The 26,237-nt window shown below is 42.4% G+C and overlaps 1 protein-coding gene across 1 annotated transcript in view; it reads right to left on the reverse strand.

Annotated features, from left to right (window-relative positions):
* NEDD9 (neural precursor cell expressed, developmentally down-regulated 9) overlaps nt 1-25,811 on the reverse strand; it is a 36,989-nt gene extending 11,178 nt beyond the window's left edge. Inside the window, exons 1-2 of the mRNA XM_034067293.1 lie at nt 25,748-25,811; nt 9,855-10,292 (exon numbers count right to left, since the gene is read on the reverse strand). Of these exons, the coding sequence (XP_033923184.1) occupies nt 9,855-10,292; nt 25,748-25,759 (450 nt within the window). The 5' untranslated portion in view covers nt 25,760-25,811. The remainder of the gene's footprint in view (nt 1-9,854; nt 10,293-25,747) is intronic.
* Between the last annotated feature and the right edge of the window lie 426 nt (nt 25,812-26,237).

Here is a 26,237-nt window from a genome sequence, read left to right on the forward strand (position 1 = left end):
TTTTTATAAATGTTTGGTTTTGTAAGCTGCTATCAGTTTTAGGATTATGAAATCATAACACTTTAAATAATGTATGAACATGGGGCCAGTATAAAATGTTCTAGTATTTTCTGCCAAAACTGAGCCACTGGAGCTTTTGATCAAGGCTCACAAGTTGAAAGAGAGGGGAGGAAGCCCGTAGAGGCATTTCTTCTAATGCACTAACCTTGTAGCTGCAGCTATGAGTTGTTTCTAATACTATGAACCCAACTGTTTCTGCAAGGCAAGAGGAAATCAACAGAGATGTATTTTTTTCCTGTGCTGAGTAAGTTATCAGCTCTAGTATGTAGAGAAAAGAAATGTGGTATCAATGCACACAGTGACACTGCCATTTGACTTTGATTGGGTGCTCCTCAGTGGATTTTCTGAGAAGTAAAACTCAGATGTGTGAAGATAAGTATATGTGACAAAAACTGGCCTGATACAGGGCTGATTTATTTCATGATACTGCTTCCATCTTCAAAAGACTTGCTTATTTTCTCCTACGTTTTATGTCCATTTGTTGTCCAAGACCTGTACCTATGAATATCTGCTTTTCTGCTGTGACTGTATGTGCTCTGACGTTTAAAGCATGTCCAGATGTCACCAATTCATGGTGTGTTAAAAATGCTTAACTTTGCAGGCTCAGGGATTTAAATAGAAACTTTTAAATGTGGCTATGAAGTGCCTCACCAGTATATGCCCAGTCTTAAAAAACATCCCAGTGGTACTGTGGTGCAAATAACAACAAGTAATTAAAATGGGTGTTACTTCTTTTGAGGTTGCATTATTTCAACCAGATTTATGCAAGTTTTGGGCTGTGAGCCTTGGCAATGCAGAGCAGATGTCATGAAACGGATTTAAAACAAAAAAGGTGAAATCATGAGCTGCCTTTGATTCCAACCCTCAATTGCTGGTGACAAGGGTATAGCCACCTGCTTTGCAACCAGACTAATCCTGACTTTTTAACTTCTGGTGTGACCTTTTCCACTAACCAGACACAAAAGCAGGTCCATTATACTATTTTTCAGGTTTTTATTTTTCCTAAATCTAAAGGCCAGTTTTGTTGTCTTTCTAAGCACCTTGTTTTAATCTATGTAGTTACGTAAATGACCTAAACCCTTACAAGCATAAAATTACAGGGCTGTATTAAGTGTATTGGAATGGCGCTGACTTGCATCAGCTGTAGCTTTACATTATAATTTTGAATTTCTGCTTGTTGGTGTTCACAATCACAAACTAAATGCAGATACTTCACAGAACTTACTGAATGAGCAGTAAAGGACACATAAAAGCTTAACAGTCTTGTCATTGACAAAATTTTACTGTTTGTTTTGGTTTTTCCCTTTCTTTTATGATGTTTTCATGACCTGATCCTGCTCTCTCACATCAGCTTGAGGGCTTTCTGCCAGTTGTGTTATGAGCAACATTTCTGCTTGCCTCAGTGGAACAGGCTTGGTGCTGGCTGGCCTTGAATTGCAAGGCTGACTGGGAAGGGGTATTTCCTAGCCTCTCATACAGTTGTTCTTGCTTACAAAATGTAATTAAAAAGTGCCAAACCAACACATCTGAGGATGTCCCATTTTTTGAGAGGAGTGAAGCATACCCACTGTGATTAAATTATCAGGATTTTTAAGAGAAGTGTGAAAAATTATACTTGTCCAGTACTCTTGATGAAAATTCTACCAGTGCCAGTGCCATGACAATTACTTAGTTTTAGTCAGACAGTGACATCACCATTTCTGCATGCATTGGCCAACAGGGCCAAAGCACTGATGTGTTACAGTACTGGTGACAGAACAGGCATGCACTGTGAAATAAATGTCTGTGGATGCATCTTAGAGAAAGAAAAACCCCAAATTATTGTGTGATAAGTTCTAGTGGAGAAATATGTTTATCTGCTAAAGCATTCTCTGGAAACATGTGGTTAAATTTTGGCTGGAGTTTTGATTTAATGAGAACTATGTGGCAAAGCTCAGCACTTCAACATTTTGGTATCTTGCCTGTGACAAATACTTAAAGCAGCAACCTGCTTTAACTATCCCTGTCTGCCTAGCCTTCCCATTTAAAAAGGTTGTCACATGAAGAACCATTTGGCAAACATGCACTTGTTTTCTTTGCTGGCAATACTATGACTGCCTTATTGTAAAGGCAGAAGCCTAAATTTAGGACAGGTTTGGAGGAGGACAGGAAATGAAGAAAAAGAATGAGATGATGAGATGCTGGGACGAGTAGGGCAGAGTGGTCTTACTGCTGTGAATGACATGAAATCCTAAAGGCTCATAAACAATAAACCAGTTTGGTTCAGTCCAAACAACTAATTCTTTTGAGGAGCTTCATCTTAGTTCTGTTATTTCTTCCCTCCTATATTGAATTTCTAGATGGAAAGTAGGAGGTTGGGAAAGGGGAAGCTTAATTTGGGAATTGCTGAAGTAGGGTATTTCCATGACTTCTTGTTTCCCTTCAAATATTTGCTTTCTTCCTTTAAGACATTTCTCGGAACAGATCCTTCCCTGCCAAAAGTTTCAGGTTTGGTGAACTGGCATTTCCCAGTGGGCAAGAATATGGTTGAGATGCAGCACTGCAAGAAAGTTTCAATTCCACAAGAGTGTTCCTAGTAACTGGAATTTAGATCAACACAGCTTGCTTTGGCAAGTTTATGGAAGTTATAGACATCTTTTAAACAGATATAAACTCCATCCTTAATTGTCCTCTGCATCTATATAATAATTATACCAGACCTCAGTCAGGACTCATTGCGCATATAAAAAAAGTGATAAAACCCAAGAGGAATGTGGTAGTGTTCTTTAAGGATTAGGGATGGACTGTCTTATGGAAAGTTTCTATCTCCTAAGAACCTAACTACTTTGATTCCATTCTAACAATCTGTTTTGGAAGAAAGCTTTATTTAGATGATTGAAATAGTGAATGAAAAAAGCAGCATTACCACTGCTGTTTAAGAAAGCAAAATTGAAATGTTTCATGCCAGGCATGTGGAATGTGATGTTCTGATAATTAATCTTCTTCCAAAACAAAACATCTACAAAATCACTGAACACCTGCAAAACCTGTATTTTACCAAACACTGTAAAAAAACTGTTTTCTTACTGTCAGTAACCCACCTTCATCTATTTACTATCTCTAGAAACCACACTTCCTCCTTATGATGAAATTCACAGAAGCACAGAATGGTTTGGGTTGGAAGGGACCTTAAAGATCACCTGGTTCCAACCCCCGTGCCATGAGCAGGGACACCTTCCACTAGACCAGGTTGTTCCAAGCCCCGTCCAGCCTGGCCTTGAACACTGCCAGGGATGGGGCAGCCACAGCTTCTCTGGGCAACCTGTTCCAGTGCCTCACCACCCTCATAGTGAAGCACTTCTTCCTAATATCTAATCTAAATCTACCCTCTTTCAGTTTAAAGGCATTACCCCATATTCGGAGGTATTCACACACCGTGTAGATGAGGCTCTCACTGACATGGGTTAGTGGTGGCCTTGGCAGTCCTGGGGTAAGGGCTGGACTTAATGATCTTAAAGGTCTTTTCCAACTGGGTTGATTCTATGATTCTATATCACTACATGCCCTGGTAAAAAGTCCCTCTCCAGGTTTCATGTTGGCCCCCTTTAGGTACTGAAAGGCTGCTATTAGAGTCTTCAGAGCCTTCTCTTCTCCAGGCTGAATAACCTCAACTCTCAGCCTGTCTTCAGAGGAGAGGTGCTCCAGTCCTCTGATCATCTTGGTGTCCCTCCTCTGGACTCGCTCCAACAGGTCTACATCCTTCTTGTGCTGGGGTCCCCAGAGCTGGACACAGTACTGGTCCACCTCTGGTGAGATCCCACTCGTAGGGTCTCATGCGAGCAGAGTAAAGGTGCAGTCACCTCCCTCAACCTGCTGGCCACTCTTCTTTTGTTGCAGCCCAGCATATGATTCTATGAGTCCATGATTGGTTGCTGGGCTGCAAGAGCACACTGACAGCTTGTGCAGAGCTTCTCATCAACCAGCACACCCACATCCTTCTCCTCAGTCTGCTCTCAATCTGTTCTCTGCTCAGCCTGTATTTGGGGTTGGGATTGCTCTGACCCAAGTGCAGGACCACTTGCTGAATAATCAGTTCTCCACTCACATTTTTCCCAAATGCTCCGCTGCCATGTTTAGGTGTTAGTATTTACAGGGAAACAGAGATTAGACAAGCTTAGTGTTTTGTTAGTATGCTTTCAGATGTAACCAAAGGCCTAGTTCAGTTTCTAACCATCAAGGAAGAGTCCATTAACCTTGCATTTTTCTTCTTACTCTTTTTTGTTTTTGAGCTAAGGTTTGATCCTGCACTTGTGCCTTTGCAGACAGATTTGTGTCCCTGGGGACCTCAGTTGTTGGATGGGATTGCAGCACTGCCCTTTCTTTCTGATACTCCAGGGAAAAATGCATGCCTCTGGTCTACAAATAGAACTAATTAAAGAGAGCCCTGTGCTTGGAGAGAAACAGGGAGTAATGTTGAGCTCATATGTTTGCTCAGCCTAATAAAATGCAGTCTTGCTCTTAAAATACTTCTCTACAAATCACATCAATGACTAACTGCTTACTCTGACTTGTGGATAAGAGTTACTTCACTCAGTGGTTTTCATGGAGACCACTGAGGATAGACTAACTGCATGGCCTTTTTAGCAGTAAAATGACTTTTCTCCTGTTAATATCACATGGAGAGTTACAAGTGAAACTCTTGAGTCTAAGAAAAACTCTGTGTGCTGGTTTTATCCTTCAGTTTGCATTTAACTTGAGAGAATGTCATCCTTTGGAGCACACTTTGTGAAACTGAGCCCTGAGTGTTGAGGTATGTGTTAGCATTCCTGCTGCACTTGGCAAATTTGCTGTGTGCTCAGCACTTTTAACACTGAAGCAATATTTTGTTACAAGGGATCCAAATCCCCAAAGTGGAATTTGTAATGTGAAAGCAGAAGAAAAGAGGGATTATAATATGACTGTTTGGGCCATTTAAGTAAACAATATCACAGGCAGCTGTGGTATTTCAGACTTGAGGGTAGGCAAGGACATTCTTCCACCTTGGAATGTAAATACATTTTTGCCAACAAACTACAAAATACAAGATACGCTCCCAATCTTTCTGATGACAAAATATATCTGCCACACAACTGTTTACTATGCCTAATGTGTGTCTCTTTTTAGGTCATGAATGTGAAAATAGGCAAGAAGAAAGATTATAACATAAAGGCAGGCTTATTTCTGGAACGTTATATGCAGCCATTTGTTTCCTCCCAGCTAAACCAGCCCTTGTTTAATTGGAAGGAAAAACGTCATAACGTGGTTAACTGGCTTCTGCTACTGAAGTCTGTGCCAGAACTGTCAGGGTGGTGCTGCCTGTGGGGTGGTGCTTCCACTTTCTCATGGACCCAGTTAACATGACTCTGACAGAAATAAAGATGTGGGAACAAGGTCTGTTTCCTTAGCCATGGTTTACCCAAACCTCCTCCTGAAGGCAGTGAACTCTTGAAAAAGGTGGAGTGTGAAATGCAGTATGGTGGGGTGTGAAATCCTTCACCTGTCAAGGGCATGAAAATAGGCCAGGGATGTTCATGTGTGAATGAGTTCCTTCCCTGTTCTGCTTTATCCACTTTTAAAAGGTGGCTAAATCTGAGTGTTTCCTGAGCTGTAGAGTCCTAATTCAAACAGATCAACAAACAAAAAAGCTGATGTGTTCCAAGTTGGCATTAATTTCTATTTGCCTGAGTTAGTCCATGCCTTGTGGTAGCTGTAGTTCAGAGCTGGTAACTTGAGCGGTACAGCCTCTTTGCTGGTCAAACAGCTGTGGAGCATCAGTCTCTCACTCTGTTTTGTGCTGATTTCCCTTGATCAAATGTTCTGAAAGCTACTGGTTCCTACAGAAAGCTTACAGAATTTGTTGAAACTGTCTTCCAATGAGGAAATGTTTCCCTTAAATTTTTTGGCCAATGCTATGTGCAAGACAGTAGGGACTGTACAACAGAAAAGTTAGGGGAAATACTGAACCAGGAAAAGGATGTTTAAGTTGCAGGGGTACCTTTTTTCACATGTAGCTTTCGCTAGTTTGAGGCTCATGTGTGAACTAATGATTAATCACAGGCACAAAAGAGACTTTGTGCTTTGTCAGCATCTTTCCCAAAAGATGTTCTCAAAGCAGTTGTATGGAATGAGTTCCCCCATAATTACCCCACATACTTTGCAGGAGAGATTGTTGAGGTGCAAAAACAGCACCCCAAGACCATGCAGAAGCTTGAGGCAAGGATAAAACCCAGGTTTCCTGAATCCCAGATTTGTCTGAAGGTTCCTTTGCTTTGCTGGCTGCAGCAGAAGTAGGTAAGTTTGAAGGCAGAGCACAGAAAGCAGGACAATAGACTCAGATACAGCTTTTGTATCTTTATGATCCTCAAACACTCTTCACACTTGCAGGTGTAACTGTTCTGTGATGAAACTTGCAGTGCAGCTATAAAAGCTTGGGGCTAACCAAGGCTAATTTTAAACCATCCCTCATTATCTCTGTCATTTGTAGGGTAAGTTTTAGAAGGCAGTATTTTTATTTGATAGAAGGAGCCGATACAGCTCTCTTGTCAACAACCAGCTTGGCCAGAATCAATTCATCATTATAATTACCTGCCTCAGGACTCCTTTTTGACTTGCTCTGCCTTTCTGGCTAGTGAGATGTGTTACCTCAGCACAGCTTTATGACATGCCTGCTGTTGATTTACTGTTGCTTGAGGCTATACAATTCCTGCCTGACAGCAGTTCCTAAGCTCTGCCTGTAAACCTTGTATGGCAGCCAAACCACACATTTGCACAAAGGAAATGGGCAAATGTGGGCAGAAATGGATAGAAGCTGCTGCTGGCCCTGCTTACAATGGTGTCTAGAGTACATGGTCTTCTCTAGCTAATGCTATGGGAAGGGAGAAGACTTACATACAGGGAGACCTCATAGCAAAATTCTTCAACATCCCTAAAATTGCCAAAATGCACAGCTTGCTAACCATCTCTTTCTGCTGATATAAGAAGGCAGAGTGGCTCACTGAAGCCATTGGGGCAGGTGCCACAAATTTGAGAAAAGCAATTCATCATTTTGGAAGTCAAAGCAAAGATCCTCAACAACAAATCTTCAAGATGTCCATCTTTCCTTAATACCAAGATTTGTTTTTACTTATCCCAAGAGGAGGAGGATCGGGGGGACAGACTGCTTACTCAAAGGATACAAGTGCTGAAGTGCTTCCTCTTAATTAGGCTTTTCTTTAACAAGGGCCTTAGCAGATTGTTGCAGCTGTAGCAGTAAAAAATCAGTTTTGCAAAGTTAGGATGATAAAGAATGGAGTATGTTTTACCTCAGACTCCACCCATACTAATAACCCTACAGTTGTCTCGTCTACCATGGTTTCAATCCCAGTGGGCTCCTTTTAGTGTAGAACTGAGTAATTCCAAAGGACTTGACACATATCTGTCTGATCAAGGCAGGACACTGCTATGAGGTTTGCCATCTAGCAAGCCTGCTACTAAAACACAGTGCATACTGAGACCTGAGGCTTTTCAGCTCAATAAATTTAAAGTCAGGATTAAAGTGAGCCTATCCTAAATTACAAGAATTGGCTAATGCTAAGCAGGTTGGTAGCTATTTTTTGAGAGTAAAATGCTTTATAAATGTGTGTGTTTAGTTTTGTCTACAGTTGGCATTGTAGCCATTTGTTTTTACGCTGCATAAGCTGACCTTTCATAGGTTGCTAGGAATCAAACGAAACAAGTTACAAGTCAGCCAAGTAAATGGTTTTAACTTTCTAAAGGAGGTGACTTGAATTCAGAAAAATGCATATTCAAGCTTGCTGAAAAAAATCTAGGCAAAACCTTAGAGAACACAGGTGCTTTAGTGACTCTCATTTTTGTATCTCAGCAAGATGTTTGCACTTAAATTAGAACAAAAGATTTCAGTTACTCTGTGTACTGGATTTTAATGCAGTCCCCGTAGCAACCAGCTTTATGCAGAATGTCCTGCTAGTGTCAGAGGAGCTGGAGAGGGTGGAAGGAGGGAGAAGAGACTTTGCATGTAGTGAGAGAATTCTTTCTGTGCACAATACACACACACGTTTGCATTATGCTAAGTGAAATCTGCTAATGATCATGTAGGCAGGTCACGTCCTAAAGTTAAAGTACATAGCACTTATTCTAAGGTAATATCTTGGGCTTCCTAAAAAACTTCAGTGCAGCTCTGTAGTATGGTACATCTCCTGCAGCCCAAGCTAGCTAGCTGAGGCATCTCTGCAAAGTGCTGTAACGTTTCATACAAGACATACACTAAAATGTGATCTCTTCTGTGCTGTTCCATCAATACGTGGTTTACCAGGTGTTCACTCACTACCTTGGAGGTTATCTCAATTCTACTGTGGGTAGGTAAACTGTACTGCTCCTGAAAAAGATTACATCTAGTATATAGGGAAAGGAGAAAAGGAAAGAAAACATGTGAGATTTCTCAAGAAAACACACATAATTGCTCCAACAAAGTTCCTATCTCTACCTGTGCAACAAGTACAGCTTTCTCATTGTATCTTCCTGCACACCCTACAAACATAACCGTAGAACTAAAGCTGAGCAAACAAACCTCTTGACTTGGAATGATTTCACAGATCTTTTTCTCTTGCTCAGAAGGAAAAAATCCATTTATTCTTATCAAGAAAAATGAAATTATATCAGTGAAATAAAAGCATAAGAAGATGTCAAAAGGCTGAGTTGAGGGTGAGGCAGGGGGAAAAAAAAAGACTGTCTTGTAAATCTAAATTAGTAGAAGTCAGTTTAAAACAGTCAGGAACTTCTTGACAGAGACATCATCTGCTCATGTAACTTTGATATAAATACTGTGCTTGTAGCTCTGAAGGTAAGGAGGACGCTAATAGCTGGAACTGTTGAGCTGAGAATGGAGGGAGTGTAGGAGCTTCTTTTTGACTTGCCAATAAGGGGTATGGAAGCCCAGGAGAAGCTCAGGTACCTTCCTTAACTCTTTTCAGTCACCAGGGTACCTGGGAGGAACCCTGTGAAGTTAAAATGAGGGAGTGACAGGAGGTGGAGAGAGCCTGAGAGGGACAGCAGCAATATGGGAGGACCCGTGTAATGCAGTGCTTCTCACTACAGCCCTGGGAGCTCTCAGCTGCCTCAATAATGGCTGCATGATGGAGTTGTTGCAGTTTTCACCTTCAGTCAAGAAATGCAGCTGTAGATAAACATCAAGCACACCTTTATAAGCTTTAGGTGTGGTATTAAAACATCCCTCATTATCACCATCCTCTTGCTCCCTCATCCTACAAGCATGGCCTTTGTCTCATCAATCACTGTTTTCTCTTTGTAGTTCAGACCCACAGGGACTTTTCCAGAAAGGCAGTACATCACTTTTAATTAAAAAAAAAACCAAAAAAAAATTACTTGGGCAGATGATGTAATTGTTCATTAATCCGTGGGTGAGTTAATCTTACTGCAGCAGCTCTCTTTTGAGCACATAATGCAAGAGTGCCATAGGCCATATGTGCTTCAGCCTCCCTAGGGAGCCCAATGACACAAGACCACACGCTTCTCTTCACCTTTAGCAGCTGTGGTAGAAGAGCTCCAAAATGTTCTACTATGCATCTCAGTTGTGAATTAAGTGAGCAAATGGACCTTTGTCTTCCTCCCACAGCAGTAAAGTTACTGCTGTAACTTAACATGTTTATCCTTCCTGTATCTTTAAGTCCACAGGCTACCACTAGACATTAACCACTTTGACTGGTGGTCAGCACAAGTGAGCTGCTTTGGAGCTATAACACAAAAGCAAATGCACACACCTTGTTAGTCAAAGCTGGACCGTCAATACATCTCTGCATGGAGGGTGGCACCTGGTAAATATCTTGTCCTGCTAGACCATGACCAGTGGGTATTTGGTAAATCCCCTGATGAGAAGGTGGCACTTGATAGACAGGGTCCCGTGCTGAGGCATGCGAGCTTGGCACTTGGTAGATCTTTTGCTGATTAAAGGATTGATGCATCATATGTCCTGAATTGGACATATCCTGACCAGGAGGACTGTCCTGTACCACTGGACCTATCAGGAGTTTCACACGGTTGCCTGGAACGATGCCTTGCCGGCCATGTAAGGAGCAGAGCCACCATCCTTCAAGACCTTCAGTGTTCTGTTCTATCACCGTCAAAATGTCTCCCTTGCGGAAGGCCAACTCTTCTGCACATTCAGGGACATTATCGTACAGGGCTCTTGCCATAAGATTCTGTGGAGAAAGAAGGGAGAAAAAACAAGTTAACAAGCAAGCTAGAATTTTCCTAAAACTTCATGCACGCTCTAGATGGAGAGAAATAAGAACCGAATTTGAAAAAGAATGTCCAGTAAATCAAAATAACATGGAAAAATAATGCAACACAGGATCCCTCTGCCCCAAGTTGAAGAAATGAGAGGCTTATGAATTAGAAACACTGCTAGTGAGAACTTTTCCAGTAATACTAGGTCAGACAGAAACTCTTTATATGGTCTATTAACCAAAAAACATGAAGTCAGGAAAGTTCTGCTTTTTACACTGAGGTGCTCTTCATGTGAATGAAGGCTTGTACCTTCATCTCTTGATATTGGTTTCCCTACAAATGTGCTTTGTGTACTGTTACAGCTAGCTATCTGATATTTAAAATAAAGCTTGAACCACCCTCTTGGTAAGCATAATCCAGAGCAGTTGTCTGGCTCCCAAAAGACTTTCCACTAGAGGCACAGGTCCCATTAGTATATAGAGAGTGGGCTGGCTTTTCCTAGCTGCTAACCTGCAGCTCCTTAAAGTCAGGAATGTGTAGACCATCTGGTGAGGAAAAAAATGGCTCTGCTAACAGTAGTACCTCTGCTAAGACATTTTAAGCCAATTATGAGTTGATATAAGCTTGTCTGTTATGTATAACTAACAAGTGCCATCTCTTTCCATGGACTGAACCCTCTTCTTTCCCTCTTTCTTTGCAGGCCTGTATGGCACATCTAGTTCTGAAAAATTGGCCAAGCTCAGCTATTCAGTGAAAAGTAGGCAGACTGTCTGCACTGACATTCTTGGACCCCTCACAAAGGTCATGAACATTTAATTTCTTGGCTCTAGTGATGTTTCCAAATGCATTGGCAACAACTGTTCCATGCCTGCCTGCTTTTTGGTGAAGGCAGTCAGGAGAGATGGTTATAAACTAATTGTATGCACTTGAAAAAATATAGGGAGTTCTGGATCTGGAGCACTCTAGCTGAAGTATTTGGATGCAGTACACAAACTGAAAGGGTGCTAATCCACCTTATGATAGGATATGCAGCTGTCTTGAAGTTTTATTTTCCCTCTTTTAATGGGGTAGTGTCAAGGACAGTTTAGTATTTCTATCTGTTATAGTTATCCTCCTTCTTGGACATATAAAAACCTTTTTTAATCCCTCACTTGCTATATCTTTCACCACACTGATAATTTTCTCATCATCTCTGTGCTTCATCAAGACATTAGACTTCCATTTGACCTTGCTCAGTTCAACTTTTCTCAAGTGTAGAAGCCAGGAGGTTGTATTAAGGGCTGACTGGTGGATGTAGAAAGGGTAAGCTCAGATGTCACATAAAAGGTAGATGAATATGCTTTTCCCAGGACATACAGTTTTGAAATAGGGTTCATGAGATCAGTTTTCTCTTCTCTGAATAGCAGATCAGCTTTCAAATGTATGAGAAACACTGGCTTTGCTTTTCATCAGCACCATTAGTGAGGTCAGTATAAATTAAGCTGTGGCTTGGAAAAGCAAGTCTGCCATTTTAAACTCCCATGTAAACAGCAGCACTGGAGCCCACCAATTCTCTCTGATGCTTGTCTATTGAGCTCATCAGTGAACAACACTAAGAAATGCAAACAGAGATAAAGCAGGGAGTAATTTTGTTCATGCCTTGGCAGAACTGTAAAACTGTTCTTTAGCATGGTCAAAAACAGTGGTCTTTTCTTGGACACTGTATCTATGCTCTTGACGTGTTGACCTGGCTCTCAGCTGAGTCCAAGGAGCACAAAAAACCTCCTGTTCAGTTCGAATATTCTAGATAATCCCTTATCTTTCTACATTTCTTTCTAGTGTGTTTTCCACAGGAGAAACTGACTAATGTTATTAGCTCAGCCTGTGCAACTGACTATTTAAAGGAGGCTTGCTCAGAGGATGTTGTTAAAGGAGGAAGATTATGTGGCTGGGTGTGTGTGCACACAAAACAAGCAAGGCTAAATGAATGATAAATGCTTATTCTTCTCTAGTTCAGTAATTGAAGGCATTTGAAAAGCTTGATTAGCTTCTACAGCAAAGCAATTCTCAGAACAAAGCTGGACTGGTGGTAAAATTAGAGCAGATAAAAGTTCCCATGTGATTTTTTTTTTCCCAGTTGTTCATTATCTGTGTCCCAGTGACCTTCTCACCACCTGGCATGCAGCATGTTAATAGTTTCTGGATGTGCTTCAAGAACTTCTTTGCTGCAAACAGCTTCAGATTCTCGTTGTCAGTGTTAACTCAGGCACCAGTATGTGAATTACACTAATTGGTTGCCACTTGTTTCACAGCAATTTCCCCAAGGCCTTTTAAATAGTTCAGAGCAATGCCATCAGCATCAGTCACTGATTGAAGAGTGAAGCAGTCAAAATATCCTTCCAAATAAGCCAATAGCAGTGGGACCAGAAACACTAGGCCTGTTGCTTGTTGCCAGCAGCATAGGCACTGTTCCTGCTAAGTAGACCTGTTTTGAGCATTTCCCTGACTTCATTCTTCCTCCATAGGATTTCTTAGTATGAGCTTCAGAAACAGTGTCACAGTTGCTTTCACAAGTCAGCAGTCAGTCTTGAGAAAAAGGAAATTGTTACCACAGAAGGTCATCAGGAAACCTTTTGAAAACCACAGAGGTACCTTTCATCTACTGTGGTGATCAAGACAGCAATCTCTACTTTTCCACATGCAGAAAGACACCCCTCAACACTTGTGGGCTTTATTTGGATTGACCTGACAAAGTTGAGTAAGTTTTGAGTGCTATGTGCATCATAGCCTACACCTCACTACACTGCTTCTCATTGGTCTCATCAGCTCAGAGACTGGTGAGGGTTACCTGAAGTTAACTGGACTTGCTCTTGAAGACATGGATCTGTTACTTATCTGTCTGAAATAGGCACTAACATCTGATACGAGAAGGCAAAGGCACAGCAATGACTTTTTTTTACAACTAAGTGCTAAGAAAACCTTGGCTAATTCCTAAACAAATTTGCAACAAAGAAGGGGTTGATGAAAAACTTCTCTTGGAGCTTGTTTGTACAACTGGCAACTTGCACAGAAGTCCCTTTATATTTCTAATACAAAGAGAAAAAAGAAGGGCAACAGATTCAGAAATACAAGTTCTGTAACGGTAAGGGAGAAGTGATCTGATCCTAGATAAGGAGAAAATTTTTGTTTGTCATAGAGATTAGCTGTGCTTCATAAAATGTGCATACTGGCAGCTACCACCCCCTTTTAATAATATTAAGGATGGAAGTGTCGCTTGGCAATCTTAAGGTCCTTTTCAACCCTAATCATTCTATGATCTTATGCTCTCCTTTGGTCCAGTTAAGTTAACATGATATTAACACGACAGGTGCAGTGGTGCTCTCAAGGTCTGAAGGCACCTGTGGTCTATACATAGCTCCATCCTCCTTAAGCCTGCTCTGTTACAGCAGCCATACTTGAATTAATGAGTGCTTCTCTACACCTAACAGTTGACTGGAAAGATTAGGTTCAGTTTTTGTATCCTTAAGCCTTGCTAGCAATACTGGGATGTTTGAAAGTTGAAGCTTGGGTCAAGTCCCTGCTGCATTAATACTGTGTGCAGGCAAATCATAAAAAGCCCCAAACAAATGATTTGTTCTCACGAAGCTTAAATTCCTCTTAACCTCGAACTTGAGGGCAGTAGAAAGTACCTACTATAAAATCACTGAAAAAAGGAAGTTTTTCAGTCTTATGTTAAACAAAGTGCTATCCCAGTCATCAACAGGTCAAAGTGAAAAGAGGCCTGGCCCTGATGACTGCTGCCTGGGGATTTCAACTGGAACATGCTGCAGGAAAAGGCTGAGCAGACTTTACTGATGCCTTGTGTCAGAAGCTCTGTCTAAAAGAACTAAAACTGAAATGGATACTCTAGATTAAATTCAGATTACAGTGCCTTTGGTCCCAACTTTCTACACTGGTTGAGACAACAGTAAAGCTTTCAAGCTCCCTGTAGGTAAAGTGAACGTGGGATTTGAAACTTCTGTCTGAATTTTTCTTTAATGCCAGTTTCAAGTCCATTAGATAAATCCCAGAAAGGTGCAATTCATATTCTCTGCATGCTTTAGATTTTATTCTCTTTTGCATCCAGAATGCATGTGCTAATAAAACATGACTGAGAGCAAAAGATGCTGCCCTGAAAGCTTTCAGCTATTCGACTTGCAGAACTATTAGAGAAAACAACAAACTAACACAAACAACAAATTAACCAACCAACCTCCAGAACTCTGTAAACTATTTTTCTTATTGGATGTTGAAGGAATTACAGGCCAAATTCAGATGCATAAATGAGGTCTATTATAGTCAAAGGTGTCTACTCTTTTTAGCCTACTGCAATTGATCGTTAGCATGCCTGCAGCTGAATAAGGACACATGAAAATACTTTGAAGAATTTGATCTGTTTTGGTTGGCCTTTCCTGCAGTGAAGAGAACTGACAGAATTCTGTAGTTTGTGGTCTGGAGAATGAAAAGGCGGTTTGTTGATGAGGCTGAGTGGCACAAGAGGGTACAGGCAAGAGTTAAACAGACTGGTGGAAACATCTACTTTTTCTGTTAAACACATTCAGTGATGTTGGTAACAAGAGTGTGTGAGATGCCCACAGTCATGGAAGCAAACACAGGAATAATAAATGACACACTATGAGATTTAATACAATGGGCTCTTTAAGGGTTGAGTGTTGCGATGCCAAGCTCCTGGTGCAGGGCTGCTGACGACTCCTCAGCCAGCTCTGCAGTGAATGAACGCTTGAGGAAAAGGTTCAACCAACCATAAACTAGAAGAATTTCATTTGCTTCCCTCAGAGATGCAATATGAGGATGTTTCAGAGTGCAAAGGCTTGTGAACACTGATCCCTACTCTGTGCTTGGCTGGTGGGGCATGTTGTTTTGTTCAGCTTTGCTTTGTTTTTAAATATTGCTTCCTATGGGTAGAGTTTATGTGCAAATAGAACCAGGGAAATCACCTCTGCTCTTAACTGAAAAAGGGTGGGACACCTCTTTTCTATTACTGGATAAACTGTTTCTTAAAATGCCAAACGGTTTCTCTTCTATGTTTAGCTAGCTTAGGACAAGGAAGGAAGAGAGGCACAAAGGAAGGAAAGGTGGGGAGAGACACCCCAAAGGAGTGTCTGCACACAAACCAGTAGCTTCATTTTGGTTTATCCATCACAGATTTTTAATACAGATTCCCCTGTCTTTTAGGTTTCTTTAAAAATTATTCACTGCCATTCCAAAGTAAGCTTAAGCATTTAAATACCCTTTTATGGTTACAGTAGGCCTTAATAGTAATGATTTGCCTGTGTGACTGAAGAACCAATCTGAAAACCCAGTGAAGAGTGAGTTTTATTGTGAGAGAAGCAGTTTGACTACAAGCAGTACTGGTAAGAGAGAGGGAAGATTGTGCTCTGTTTGGCCTTTTGACAGAAGGGCTTCAGTGCAAGAGTCATTGGATGATTTAACAGGTGATTTAGCTCCCATCTCATTTTCTGTTTTTCACTGTCACTTTATCTGAAGCTGATAGCTATGTAGTTGAGGCAGGAAGTGCTACCACAGCACATAAGAGAGAGTCTGCTGCACTACCAGGGTGTTGCAGTTACCACAACCTCAGCAGGATGACTCTGAAAGGCCCTTAGTATCTAGTTGAGACAGTAGGTCTGACTGCTGGCTCTGGGAACTGTGCTTCTTTGGCTCACGGCTAATGAGCAAGCTTGGTTGGAAATGCTCAGCATAATAACATTTCAGTTCACACTTAAAGGCAAAGTCCACAGTTCCACTTCTCAGGCACTCTCTTGCTTCCACCAAGAAACCCCAAATTTTGTTTCAGTGCAGATACTTTTCTGATCAAGTGTTGCTAGCACAAATAATTACAAGCCCTACTGGACAGATATTAAGGCATTTTTCCATACATGGATTTGGAAAGTTCACTTCACAGCTAATGAGAGAGCTATGATGTAACAGCCTGATCAGAGCCCTGAGGAGAACAGGTCTCCATCCACCTGAAGTATCCTAGCACGCTGGCCCTGGAACAGAGGCTGTCAGTCATGCTAAAGTATGCCAAGCTGTCTGGAGGCTGTGATGAGGAAAACCTTAGGTCTGCAGGGCAGAAAGGCAAGTGTCTTATTTCAGTGTTCCACTGAGCTGTCCCAGCCCCTCTGTCTGGCCTCAGAGAGGGGATAAGCCAAAAGTAGGCATGCCATGCTCTGGATATATTCACTGCCAGTTTTTTGCAGACACAATACTCTACCCAGCAGGGGTGGCAGGCAGGCAGCAAAAGCCCAGGCACTTAACACTACTGATCAAGATGCTGGTGTGGTCCATCAGTTCACGTGAGACTGACATTAGAATGGAACATAAACATGTGAAAGACTGAAGGCTTTCTGGTCTGTGAGCTTTTTTTGTTTCAGCATAGCTGTTCATTTTAAGCAAATGCCAGATATTTGCGTATCTGTTTGGTTTGTTGTTTTTCTTTCTTTGTATGCAGTTGGCAAAGTACTTTGCAAAACTGAGGCACTGCAGTGAACTGAAACTTGGAAGGGAATCCAAATGCATGAATCCAAAAGAAGGAATTAGGAGGGTAGAGGGGGTGGAAACAGAAATGGAAAACTGTGAAAATGAAGGTTAGAGCAAGAGATCCTAACTGAAGCTTTGGCCTGTGTGAATAAAATACTTCATTCTTCTGTACTGAGTGCATCAGCTTATTGCTGTGCCTGACATGTCAAACTGGACAAATTGAGTTGAAAAGAAAGTTTTCTGGTGCTGTATCTATTAAGTGCAACAAAATGATAACTCTACATTTGCTCTAAGGACAGCAAGGCAGGCTTTGTTTGCCTGTTTGGATGACATTCTTTCACCTCTTGACTGAGTTTCAGATTTTTGCTTGGCTGGTGTTGCTTGATTTTAGAGGGGATCTGAAGTGTCATGGTGCTGCTCTGCTTTCCTGGACATTACAAAGGTAATTGCAGAAATATAATTTGAGGTGAGATGTAAAAATAAGGAATTGATTTACCCCTTCTGTTTCTGAGGCAGTGAAGGATGGATATAACGTATCACAAACACCATTCAAATAACACCAAACCTCTGAGGTGCTCAGTGAGCGTGTAGGGGGAGCTTAAGAGAAGTGGCAACTCCCTTTTACTACATAGCAACCTTCTGTTTGCAGTCTATGCAGTGAGACACAACAGGTCATAGCTATGCTAGCAAAGAGCATATCTGAGGTAATGCTGTTTTGCTCAGCCCTGGGGAACACCCCTGAGATGAATACACTCTTCTGCTTGTAGTCAGACCACCCACCCTGTTTTGGAGCTATTATAGAAGACCAGTTACAGTTTGTGACAGTCTCTTTTACAGTGAAGCAGAGCAGTGATCCACTGATGATATGTCCTGATCTTATTCCCCAGCCCTCTGAGTTCCTAGTGTTTTTCAGGAGTGCTGCAATACCATTTTCTTCGCTCTCTCTGAGAATGCAGATCACATCCCCCAACTTACCTTCAAGACCTATTCATATTTTGGGAAATTCCACGGCACCTAACTCACAAAGTTTTCTGTATACGTTTTACCCTCATAATCAGTTTCCTTTTCCCCCACCCAAGGAAGGGTGTAATCTAGTTCCATGACTCTAAAAGGCCTTTTCAAATCTGCCTGAGAGCTGTGTGCCTCCTGTGACATCAGCGGGGGGGGGCAAGGGGGGAAGGAAAAAATAAAGCATGCAAACAATAGCCTTAGAGTAAATATGATCTCACTATGATTAAACCACAGTACATCAAAATCAAAAAGCAGATGGAAAACCCAACCTCTTTCCCTCAGGCAAGCAATTAAAAACTTAATGAAAGGAGATCGGATGTTAAATGCTTAAGAATTGAAGGAGTAGAGCAGAAGGGAAAAAAAGAAAAGAGATGGAAAGAAAGAATCCTGAAACGTGTGTTTCGAGTTCTCAGTTTTCCATTTTCTGGCATTTGCGAGCAGCCTTCTCCCAGACAAAGTTTCCTTAAAATAAAAAAATCCTTCCTAAGCTTAACCCTTCTCTGTGCAGCTCTGGGAAAACAATCCCAGCTCAACTGTCAAGAAGCAGTGGCTGTGCAGACTTAGGACACCAGTACTGTCACCAACTTCTTTGTTTCATGTTTTTAACTTTGGGAAACACAATTTTTTTTTCTCCTCCCCACCCCCCCTTTTTTTTCTTAATCTAGAATTTAGCTGAATTGAGACATGCTCTTCTTCCCCACTCTCTCCAAAGCTCTCCATAGAAGGGAAAGCCACCCTTCTCTTTCACTTTAGTGTCACCATCTGGGATACTACACAGCAGCTGCAACTTGGGATGCCCTGAGAATCCAGATACTGAAAACCCCCTCAAGCTTGGGAACTCATGTTTCCAGCTCTGGGCTAGCCCTCAGCAGGCTGGTGGGGTGGACAGGCAGAATCAGACACACTTCCAGGGGAGCCAGGCCTGACCAGCAGATGAGGGTTTGCCAGGCATGGTGAGGGTCTTCTCCATACCACAATGCAGTGGCCAAAAGCCAACAAGCCTCCCAGGACAGCTTGATTTTGACAAGCTGACATTTTCCAGGGAAGCATACCCCTGGAGAAAGGAGAGGGACAGTGTATGGGTGCATTTCAAACAGTTCAAGTTACTATGCTTACTCTCAGATTGAAATACAACATTAACTGTATTTTTGATCATGTGAGACTGGTTTGTGCAGTTCCTGGGCTGCAAACAAGATAAAGCAGTATAATCAGGGAGAGAGAGAAAAAAACCCTAACTGCTTGTAAACTAGTTTTTTTATGACAGTAAAACTTGGTTTATTACCCCAAGCACTTTAACTGCCTGTAAAGTCCATAGGACAAGGACACTCATGACCCTACCGACTGGAAGCTGTATGTCAAACAGCATATACTTCCAGTCGTTTTGTACTTAACTCTTTGGACAAAGAAATTCATTCCTTTGACAGAGAATACTTGAATTTTCATGGCCTGTATTTTCCTCCCACTGACCTCAACTAAGCAGGACATTCATTGCAGAAACTAAGGCTTACTCTCAGGATCCTCCAGCATTTTCTAAGATTTGTCATCACCAAATGGTCCAGAGTACTGCTACTGCTAATAATTTCAACCTTGTTGTGAATGGGGCCTGCTTAAGAGCTTCTCATGCACTGACTGCATTCCTGTAGTGTAAAACTATGCTTACTACCCTTCCTTTTCCGGGCAGGCTAATCCACTCTGACTGTGAATGAAGTACTTTTAAAACAAGCACCAAAACCAGAAAGGTGAGAATGGGCCTCATTCCTACAGAGAGAAAAATATACAACTTTTGTTGTGCTATGGGCTTGTGTTTCTACCACTGCAAGCTATAGCTTTAGCAGTCCTGTTTCTTGTCAAACGCAAACCAGTCCAAATCTGCTGTGGAAAAACGATCTCTTTAAAATTAAGACAGTTTCCACTACTGTAATGTCTAGACCAAAACGCAAAAGAAAAAGAACACCTGCCAAGAGCAGCCTGTGATAAACAGGCAGCAATATTCCAGGGCTGTGTTCTTAGATGCTATAAAGTGACCCAGCTTCACTGACACTGAGAGCTGCAGCTTTACTCAGCAGCAGCCTCACTTAATACTGCTGAATACATGCCATAAACATTCTTCTTTAGTACAGTCCTGGAGGACTATCTGATCAATACTACAGAAGACCTAGCATAAAGCATCCTTCCAGGGTCAGAGCACTGTTGTAAGAGGTTAATGTCCACTGTTGTTATGGATGCTCAGGGAGCACACACTATGTAAAAAAGCATCTTGGAAACTGCTTGGAAACTGACTTGCACATTTACAATTCCAAATGTCAATGAATGTGGGCTCCTACAGAAGTATGTGGACTTTATAATGTCTTGAAGTTCAGATACGTGTCTCTATCTAATAAAGTGCAGCCAGAAACAGAGTAGAAGATAAGGGTTCTCCACAATCATTGCAGCTAAGGCATATACCTGTTCATGCTCTTTTTAAGTACTTATGTTGCTTTAAAAATGAAATTAAACTTCAGATCTTGAAGATGGGCAGGTTCCTAATTCCTGTTGGTATGAATGGGATCTAAGTACTTAAATGTCTGTGATAAGCTAGTCCAAATAAAATAGCAACACAAAAATGACTTTACCTAGGCCCCAAAGTGACCTCTGTTGCATGCAGAAGTCATTCCCATGCCCTTAACATCTTTGATAACAGCAATATGATGAGAAGGAAGCCCTCATCATGGAACCATGCTCCAGTCATGGTTTTCTACTTTTTGTACGCACAGAGACACAAGGCTGTTTGCTATTTCCAGATACTGAGAGAACATCCTCATCTCCTGTACTTTTGTGAAAGAGCAAGACCTTGTGGTTGGCTGATGATTACAGTGAATGTGGACAGAGGCCTACATTCTTGCTCTTTGCAAGAAGACTAACAGGCTTCTTGTCTCCTACAACTTCTAAAGTTGGACGAGGCAGCCAGTGGGCACACCCATTCTAGTAGTGGTGCTTCTAGTAGGAGGTGTGTGCAACTCAGGAGAATTACCTCATTCAAACTTTTACTTGGGTCACTAGACACACCTGGCCTTGCTGCAATGGCTCTGGTGTTTGTAATGGAGCAAAGGCAGGTCAATAATATAAACTTCCCCTGAGCCACCACACGTATGAGTTCAATGTTCAGTGATATCAGTGCAAGTATGATTTTTTCTAACCCCACTTGCTGCTATGCTTGAAATCACAGGATTCCAAAGGTGAGTTTGTGCAGTCTTAAGAATTGTGGTCTAACACTTAATGAGTTCACGGTAACACTTCAAGAGACTTCCCAAAATCTAGGCTGTGTTCTGCAAAACAGTAGTTACTGCCTTAGAAAGCTGCATAACTCTCCTAAATTGTACTTTCATTTTTCCTTTGCAGAACATGCTTCCATAAAGTCTTACTATTAGGGAGTTCTCCTGCTCTCTGATCTGGTAGATCCTCCTCTGATCAGGTCTTTTGATAGTATGGCACTGTTGGGTCAAAGTATCTCGAGGCTAAGTAATAGTCTAGTGTCACTGCAACCTCTAGCAGGATCTTGAAAGCATGAGTAGAGCCCTCAGGTTAGTCTCCAAAGTCTCTTCTATTATCTAGGGTCAAACTGAATTGGAACTATCAAAAATATAAAGAAGACTGTTCATCTAGCAGTTCTGCTTCCACACTGTGTACTAGGAACTCCTGGACAGAGGCAGATTAAGGCTACCAGTTTCTTAATGAAATAGATTTACAGCTACATTACTCAGGAGCAGCTGTTTGCATAAAAACACAGAAGTTCTGAAATCCTGCAAAAACCTGCATGCTGTTAGTTGTAATGCTTTGTAATGGTTCCTCTTCTTCCTCTGAAACAAATCCTGTAACATCCCTAAGTCTCAGCACCTCTGTCTCTCAAACAGAATTAACAACACCTTGCTATCCTACCAAGTCTATGGGAAAGCAACTCTATCATGAGATTCTCAAACACCCTGAAGTATTGAGTCAGTTACTTCTACTGGAAGTACCCAAAATTGGAGGCTTATGGGCAGCACTACAGGGGGTGGGATGGGAGAGGCACACAGCAGTGAAGAGCGGGAATCTGAAAATCCAAGCTTTGGGGAGGAGCCAGTCATGTTGCTACATCTCACTAGTGCTGCTACTGATTTAGACCTGACAATGCTGGACTTCTGCCACCTTCCTCCGTACAGCCACAGAGGGGAGAAAAAAATCACGGAACTTCCATTGCAAATTCACGATGGTAACAAGCATGGCACAAACGTGGACAGTTTTTCCCTTTGTTAGTTTGTTCCTGTAGTACTACCTTTTACACGGTTTTACAGTTCCTATTTACTTCTGGGTTTGATTGCCACCCTGTGACTACTGAGATACCAAAGAAAAAAAACAACCCAAGAAAAGGAAAACAGAGAGGATCTGGTTAGTAAAGTACAGGCAGTTCTTTTCCCTTTACATAGCCCGACACTCAAAGTCTTTCATTGCCAGGGTTACAAGCGGCTTTTCACAAGCATTCCTGGTTGGGAATATAGTATTTCTTCCCAGGGACACTATTTTGTTTGTCTTGGCATGCAGACATTGTAATCAAGTCTATATATTACAGGACTGTGCACAAATGGCAGGCATTTCAAACCCTATTTAGGTTTCTTCCTTGCCCAACAAATTATCTAAAAATAGATAATCAAGACCTCATACTTTACATCTACGTCATTCCTTCTGGCTTAAATGAGGTAAGGAATGTAGGGGCTTTTTTCTTCCTCTCTTCTTTCACTGTTTGGATCTTTTGGTAAACAGATAAGCCCCTCTTTCTCCTTCCCCCTCTCTTTTTGTCTTGCTTGTGAACAGCCAACAAGCTACAGAAGCCTTATTATGATTAATGCCTTCTCCCTTTTGCATCTGTCACACTTTTATTGCCTGAGATAAAGGCATTGGAATTGCTGGCTAGATTATCCTCTCCCATCATGTTCTTCTCTGATCATAGTAATTTCTGGTATTTCTGATCCTACATAGTACATTTCAGCTGTAACTGCTTCATCCTTGGAGTCACAGTCTGGGTTAGAGTTCAGAAAGGGTTTATCCTATGTTCTGGAGTACCAAATACTGGAATAGCATCCTGTGAGAACTTGATGGGATGGGGGCTCATGAAGAGTTAGCACAGAAGGATGCCAAGTTCAGCAAATGAGGAATTGGGGCATTGCCATAATACATCTGCACCCGACAGGAATTAGTTTCTGAAAGTCGCTTATAGACAAATAGGACAAAAGCTCACAACTGACATGCGAGTATTTGTTATGCTTAACATTTCACATCTTTCCATTGCTCACTCAGAATAACTTTTGTGTTCTCCATTATTTAACCAGAACATGAGTGGTAGAATAGGACCTAACATGGTAACATCTGTAAGCCTCAAATTTGCTTTTGCTTTGAACAGTCATAGCCTCATTGAAATCCACACAGTGTGCAAAAGAGACACAGAAGTGTAGGGACATACATAAGGCAAAATTCCAAACTTGCTTAAATCCACAGGGATTTTCCCAGTGGCTTTCAGAGGATTCAGATTTGAGTAGCATAATGGAAGAATTTTTGAAGAGTGGGATGGTCAATAAAAGAAGCTTAAGTGAAGTGAAAAGAAGAGTGAAAAAAGGGTAGACTGAGTAATGGAAAGGTTACCTAGGCCAGAAATGAGTTGGTTTAGTCACACTGAAAATGAAGCCGTGAATGATGGAGAGATGTACTCAGGGTCTCATGCGAGTCAGTTCATGTTCTGTCCAACTGTTAATACTCTGATTAAACTATGATAAGCATCTCAACCATTTCATTAAATGAGGCCTTATTTCATGGACTATCAAAATGGAAGTAAAGAATGACAGGCCCCAATATAACACCAGAAGCAGTTAAACAGACCCAACTCTGCACCTGGAAGCTAAGCCACCTCTGGAGTGATGGTATGTCCCCAGGCAGGCCATGAGCACATTCTGTTCCTTTATCTTCTATATACAATAAAATCTATAGGACTTTTGTTTTTCTATAGAAACATAAAAGAAAGAAAATACAGAAAAAAAAAGAAAAAAAGACTGAATGAGCAGGTATTTTCTTTACGTGTTGCTTCAGGGATAAGAAGCAGCTCTAAGGATCTTTGTCCTAGTTAAGTAGTGTAAGAAACTACTTCACATTTCCCAGGGAAAGTAAACACTCGAGTCTGACAAGAAGGCTTTTGAGGCCAAACCCTTCAATCTTTTTTTTTTAATGGCTTGTTCTTTCTTTGTCTAGCTTTTTCTGCCCAGAATTACGTAATCACAAACCCAAACAAAAATGCTTATTCCAACCAGACAGCGCAAAGGAAACATTAAAAGCAGGGAAGACTTCCCCCTTTTGAGCCACTTTATCAGTCCCTATTCTTGCAGTGCCACTGGGCTATGTGTGAGGCATGGTCTCCTTGCAGCAGAGGAAGGGTAAATGGTTACCAAGAAGTCTGGGAGCTGTATAACTATGCAGGACCATTATTTTGCCACTGTGACACTGCTCTTCCGATCCCAAGTGCCTGACATTTCTGGGTAAGATTCGCAGCTTCTCTAAGGAGGTATAAAGTCTACCTGAACTGATGTGAGATAGAGTAAAAAGGGATGGGAGATAAATGCTATCACAGACTTCAGACAGCTTCCTGAGAACATATTAAAAAAAAAAAACAACCAACAACCCCCCCAAAACAAACAAACCAACCTCCCCCTCCCCCCCTCAAATTCAGATAAAAATTCTCTCAAGTCATGTATCTTTTTCTATCTCTATCTTACATTGTTTATTTTTCCTGGTTATTCTTAACTACCATGAGAAAGAGAAACTAGTAGCAGCTTTGAAGACTTCTCTCTGACTTTTCCCAAAGTTTGGGTATGAGACATCCTGAAAGCTTGGGCTGAGCTCGGAGATATATGGAAAAGCAAGAAAATCTGTGTATATTTGCTTAGGTATCACTTGCACATCTCATTCTACCCAGTGTTGTAAAGTTATAGCATCAGGGCTCTTCTATACTGCATTTTACTTCCAAATCAAGTTAGTCTCCGAGTAAGCATATAATGTGTGACATTTCCAAATCACTTCTTTTACTGATGCTGAAGTTATTTTTGGCAGAGGAAGGAAAGTTTTCCCTTCCTTCCCCCTTTTTTCCAAGCACACAAGATTATGGTATGTCTGTACAGTAATCTAATGCCCTGTGGGCAATTCAGTACCTTGCCCAGATGGTTTTAAGTAGAGTAATATTAGGACGAAAGCCTCTAAATTTGTGACTTCTGAAAAACAAAACCAACTCTGGTAAAAGCTTAATCTAAACCCACTTATTTCACAGGGGAAAGGGGGATAGGCTAACCATTATTTTAAATACACAGTTGTACTTTCTCTCCTTGCTTGTAACTCATGCAACAGCCCGCCCCGAGAAGCTGCGCTGCGATAACGAGACGCTCACAGAGGGCTGGAAAACGGGAGAGTTACACCGCGGGGATACCTGTCCCAAACCGATGCTGGGCACCACGTACGCACCCGCCTCTTCCCTAGCCACCGGGCTCGTCCCGTTAGCCAGCGCCGGGGCAAGCGGGGAAAGCGCTTCACCTTCTCCCCCTACCGCGAACACTCCAGGGCGCCCGTGGATGGGGGTGTCTCTCCCGGCTTGCCCCCGGTTCCCCTTTCCCACCCGCAGCATCTCCCTTGGGGGTCTATGCCTGCAGGCTGCATAGATCAGCAAAAGAGAGGAGAGGGGTCGTCCGACCCCCGGGGCCATCGGCTGTAACCGTCTGCCCTGAAGGTAAAGGGGTGCTGAGGGGAGCCCCGAGCCAACCGCTTTGCCGTGAGGGCTGCGACCCCTCAGCGAGCGCTGACAAGCCCGTGAACCTGCTTGCCCAGCCCTGTCCCGTCGGCTGCTCACCTTGTACTTCATGGCTGCAGAGTGCTGTGGACCCGGTGCCGTACCCGCTACTCCACCACCCGCCGCATCGCCACCGCCTCTCCGCACCGCGCCGCTCGCCCCGCCGCCAGGCTACCCCGCTCATTTGCATAGCGCCCTCCCATTGGCAGCGCTCTGGACACGGTGGGCCCTCCCCGGCCACGTCCCGGGCCGCCCTGCCCGTCGCGCCGCCTGGGGGCCGCTGTCGCGGCGGCGTGTATCGCGATAGATAGCCGTGCAGGGAGCGAGGGCTGTGGCCTTGCTTCCGTGGCCCAGCGGCGCTGGCTGTGCCGCTTCGGGGCCGCTCACCTCGAGTTCGCTGCGTGAAACGGACGCTCGGAACAAAGGGGCTTCTGTCTGTCCCGTCCCGCCCCGGCTGCTGCCTGCTGTGCTGGGGGCCCTGAGCTTGACAGGGTTCAAAGCACCCAGCCTTCCGGCGAAGGCGGCCCCAAAGCTGCCCCTCGTAGCCTGA

Source organism: Melopsittacus undulatus, chromosome 1, assembly GCF_012275295.1.
Source record: "Melopsittacus undulatus isolate bMelUnd1 chromosome 1, bMelUnd1.mat.Z, whole genome shotgun sequence".
Lineage (NCBI taxonomy): Eukaryota > Metazoa > Chordata > Aves > Psittaciformes > Psittaculidae > Melopsittacus > Melopsittacus undulatus.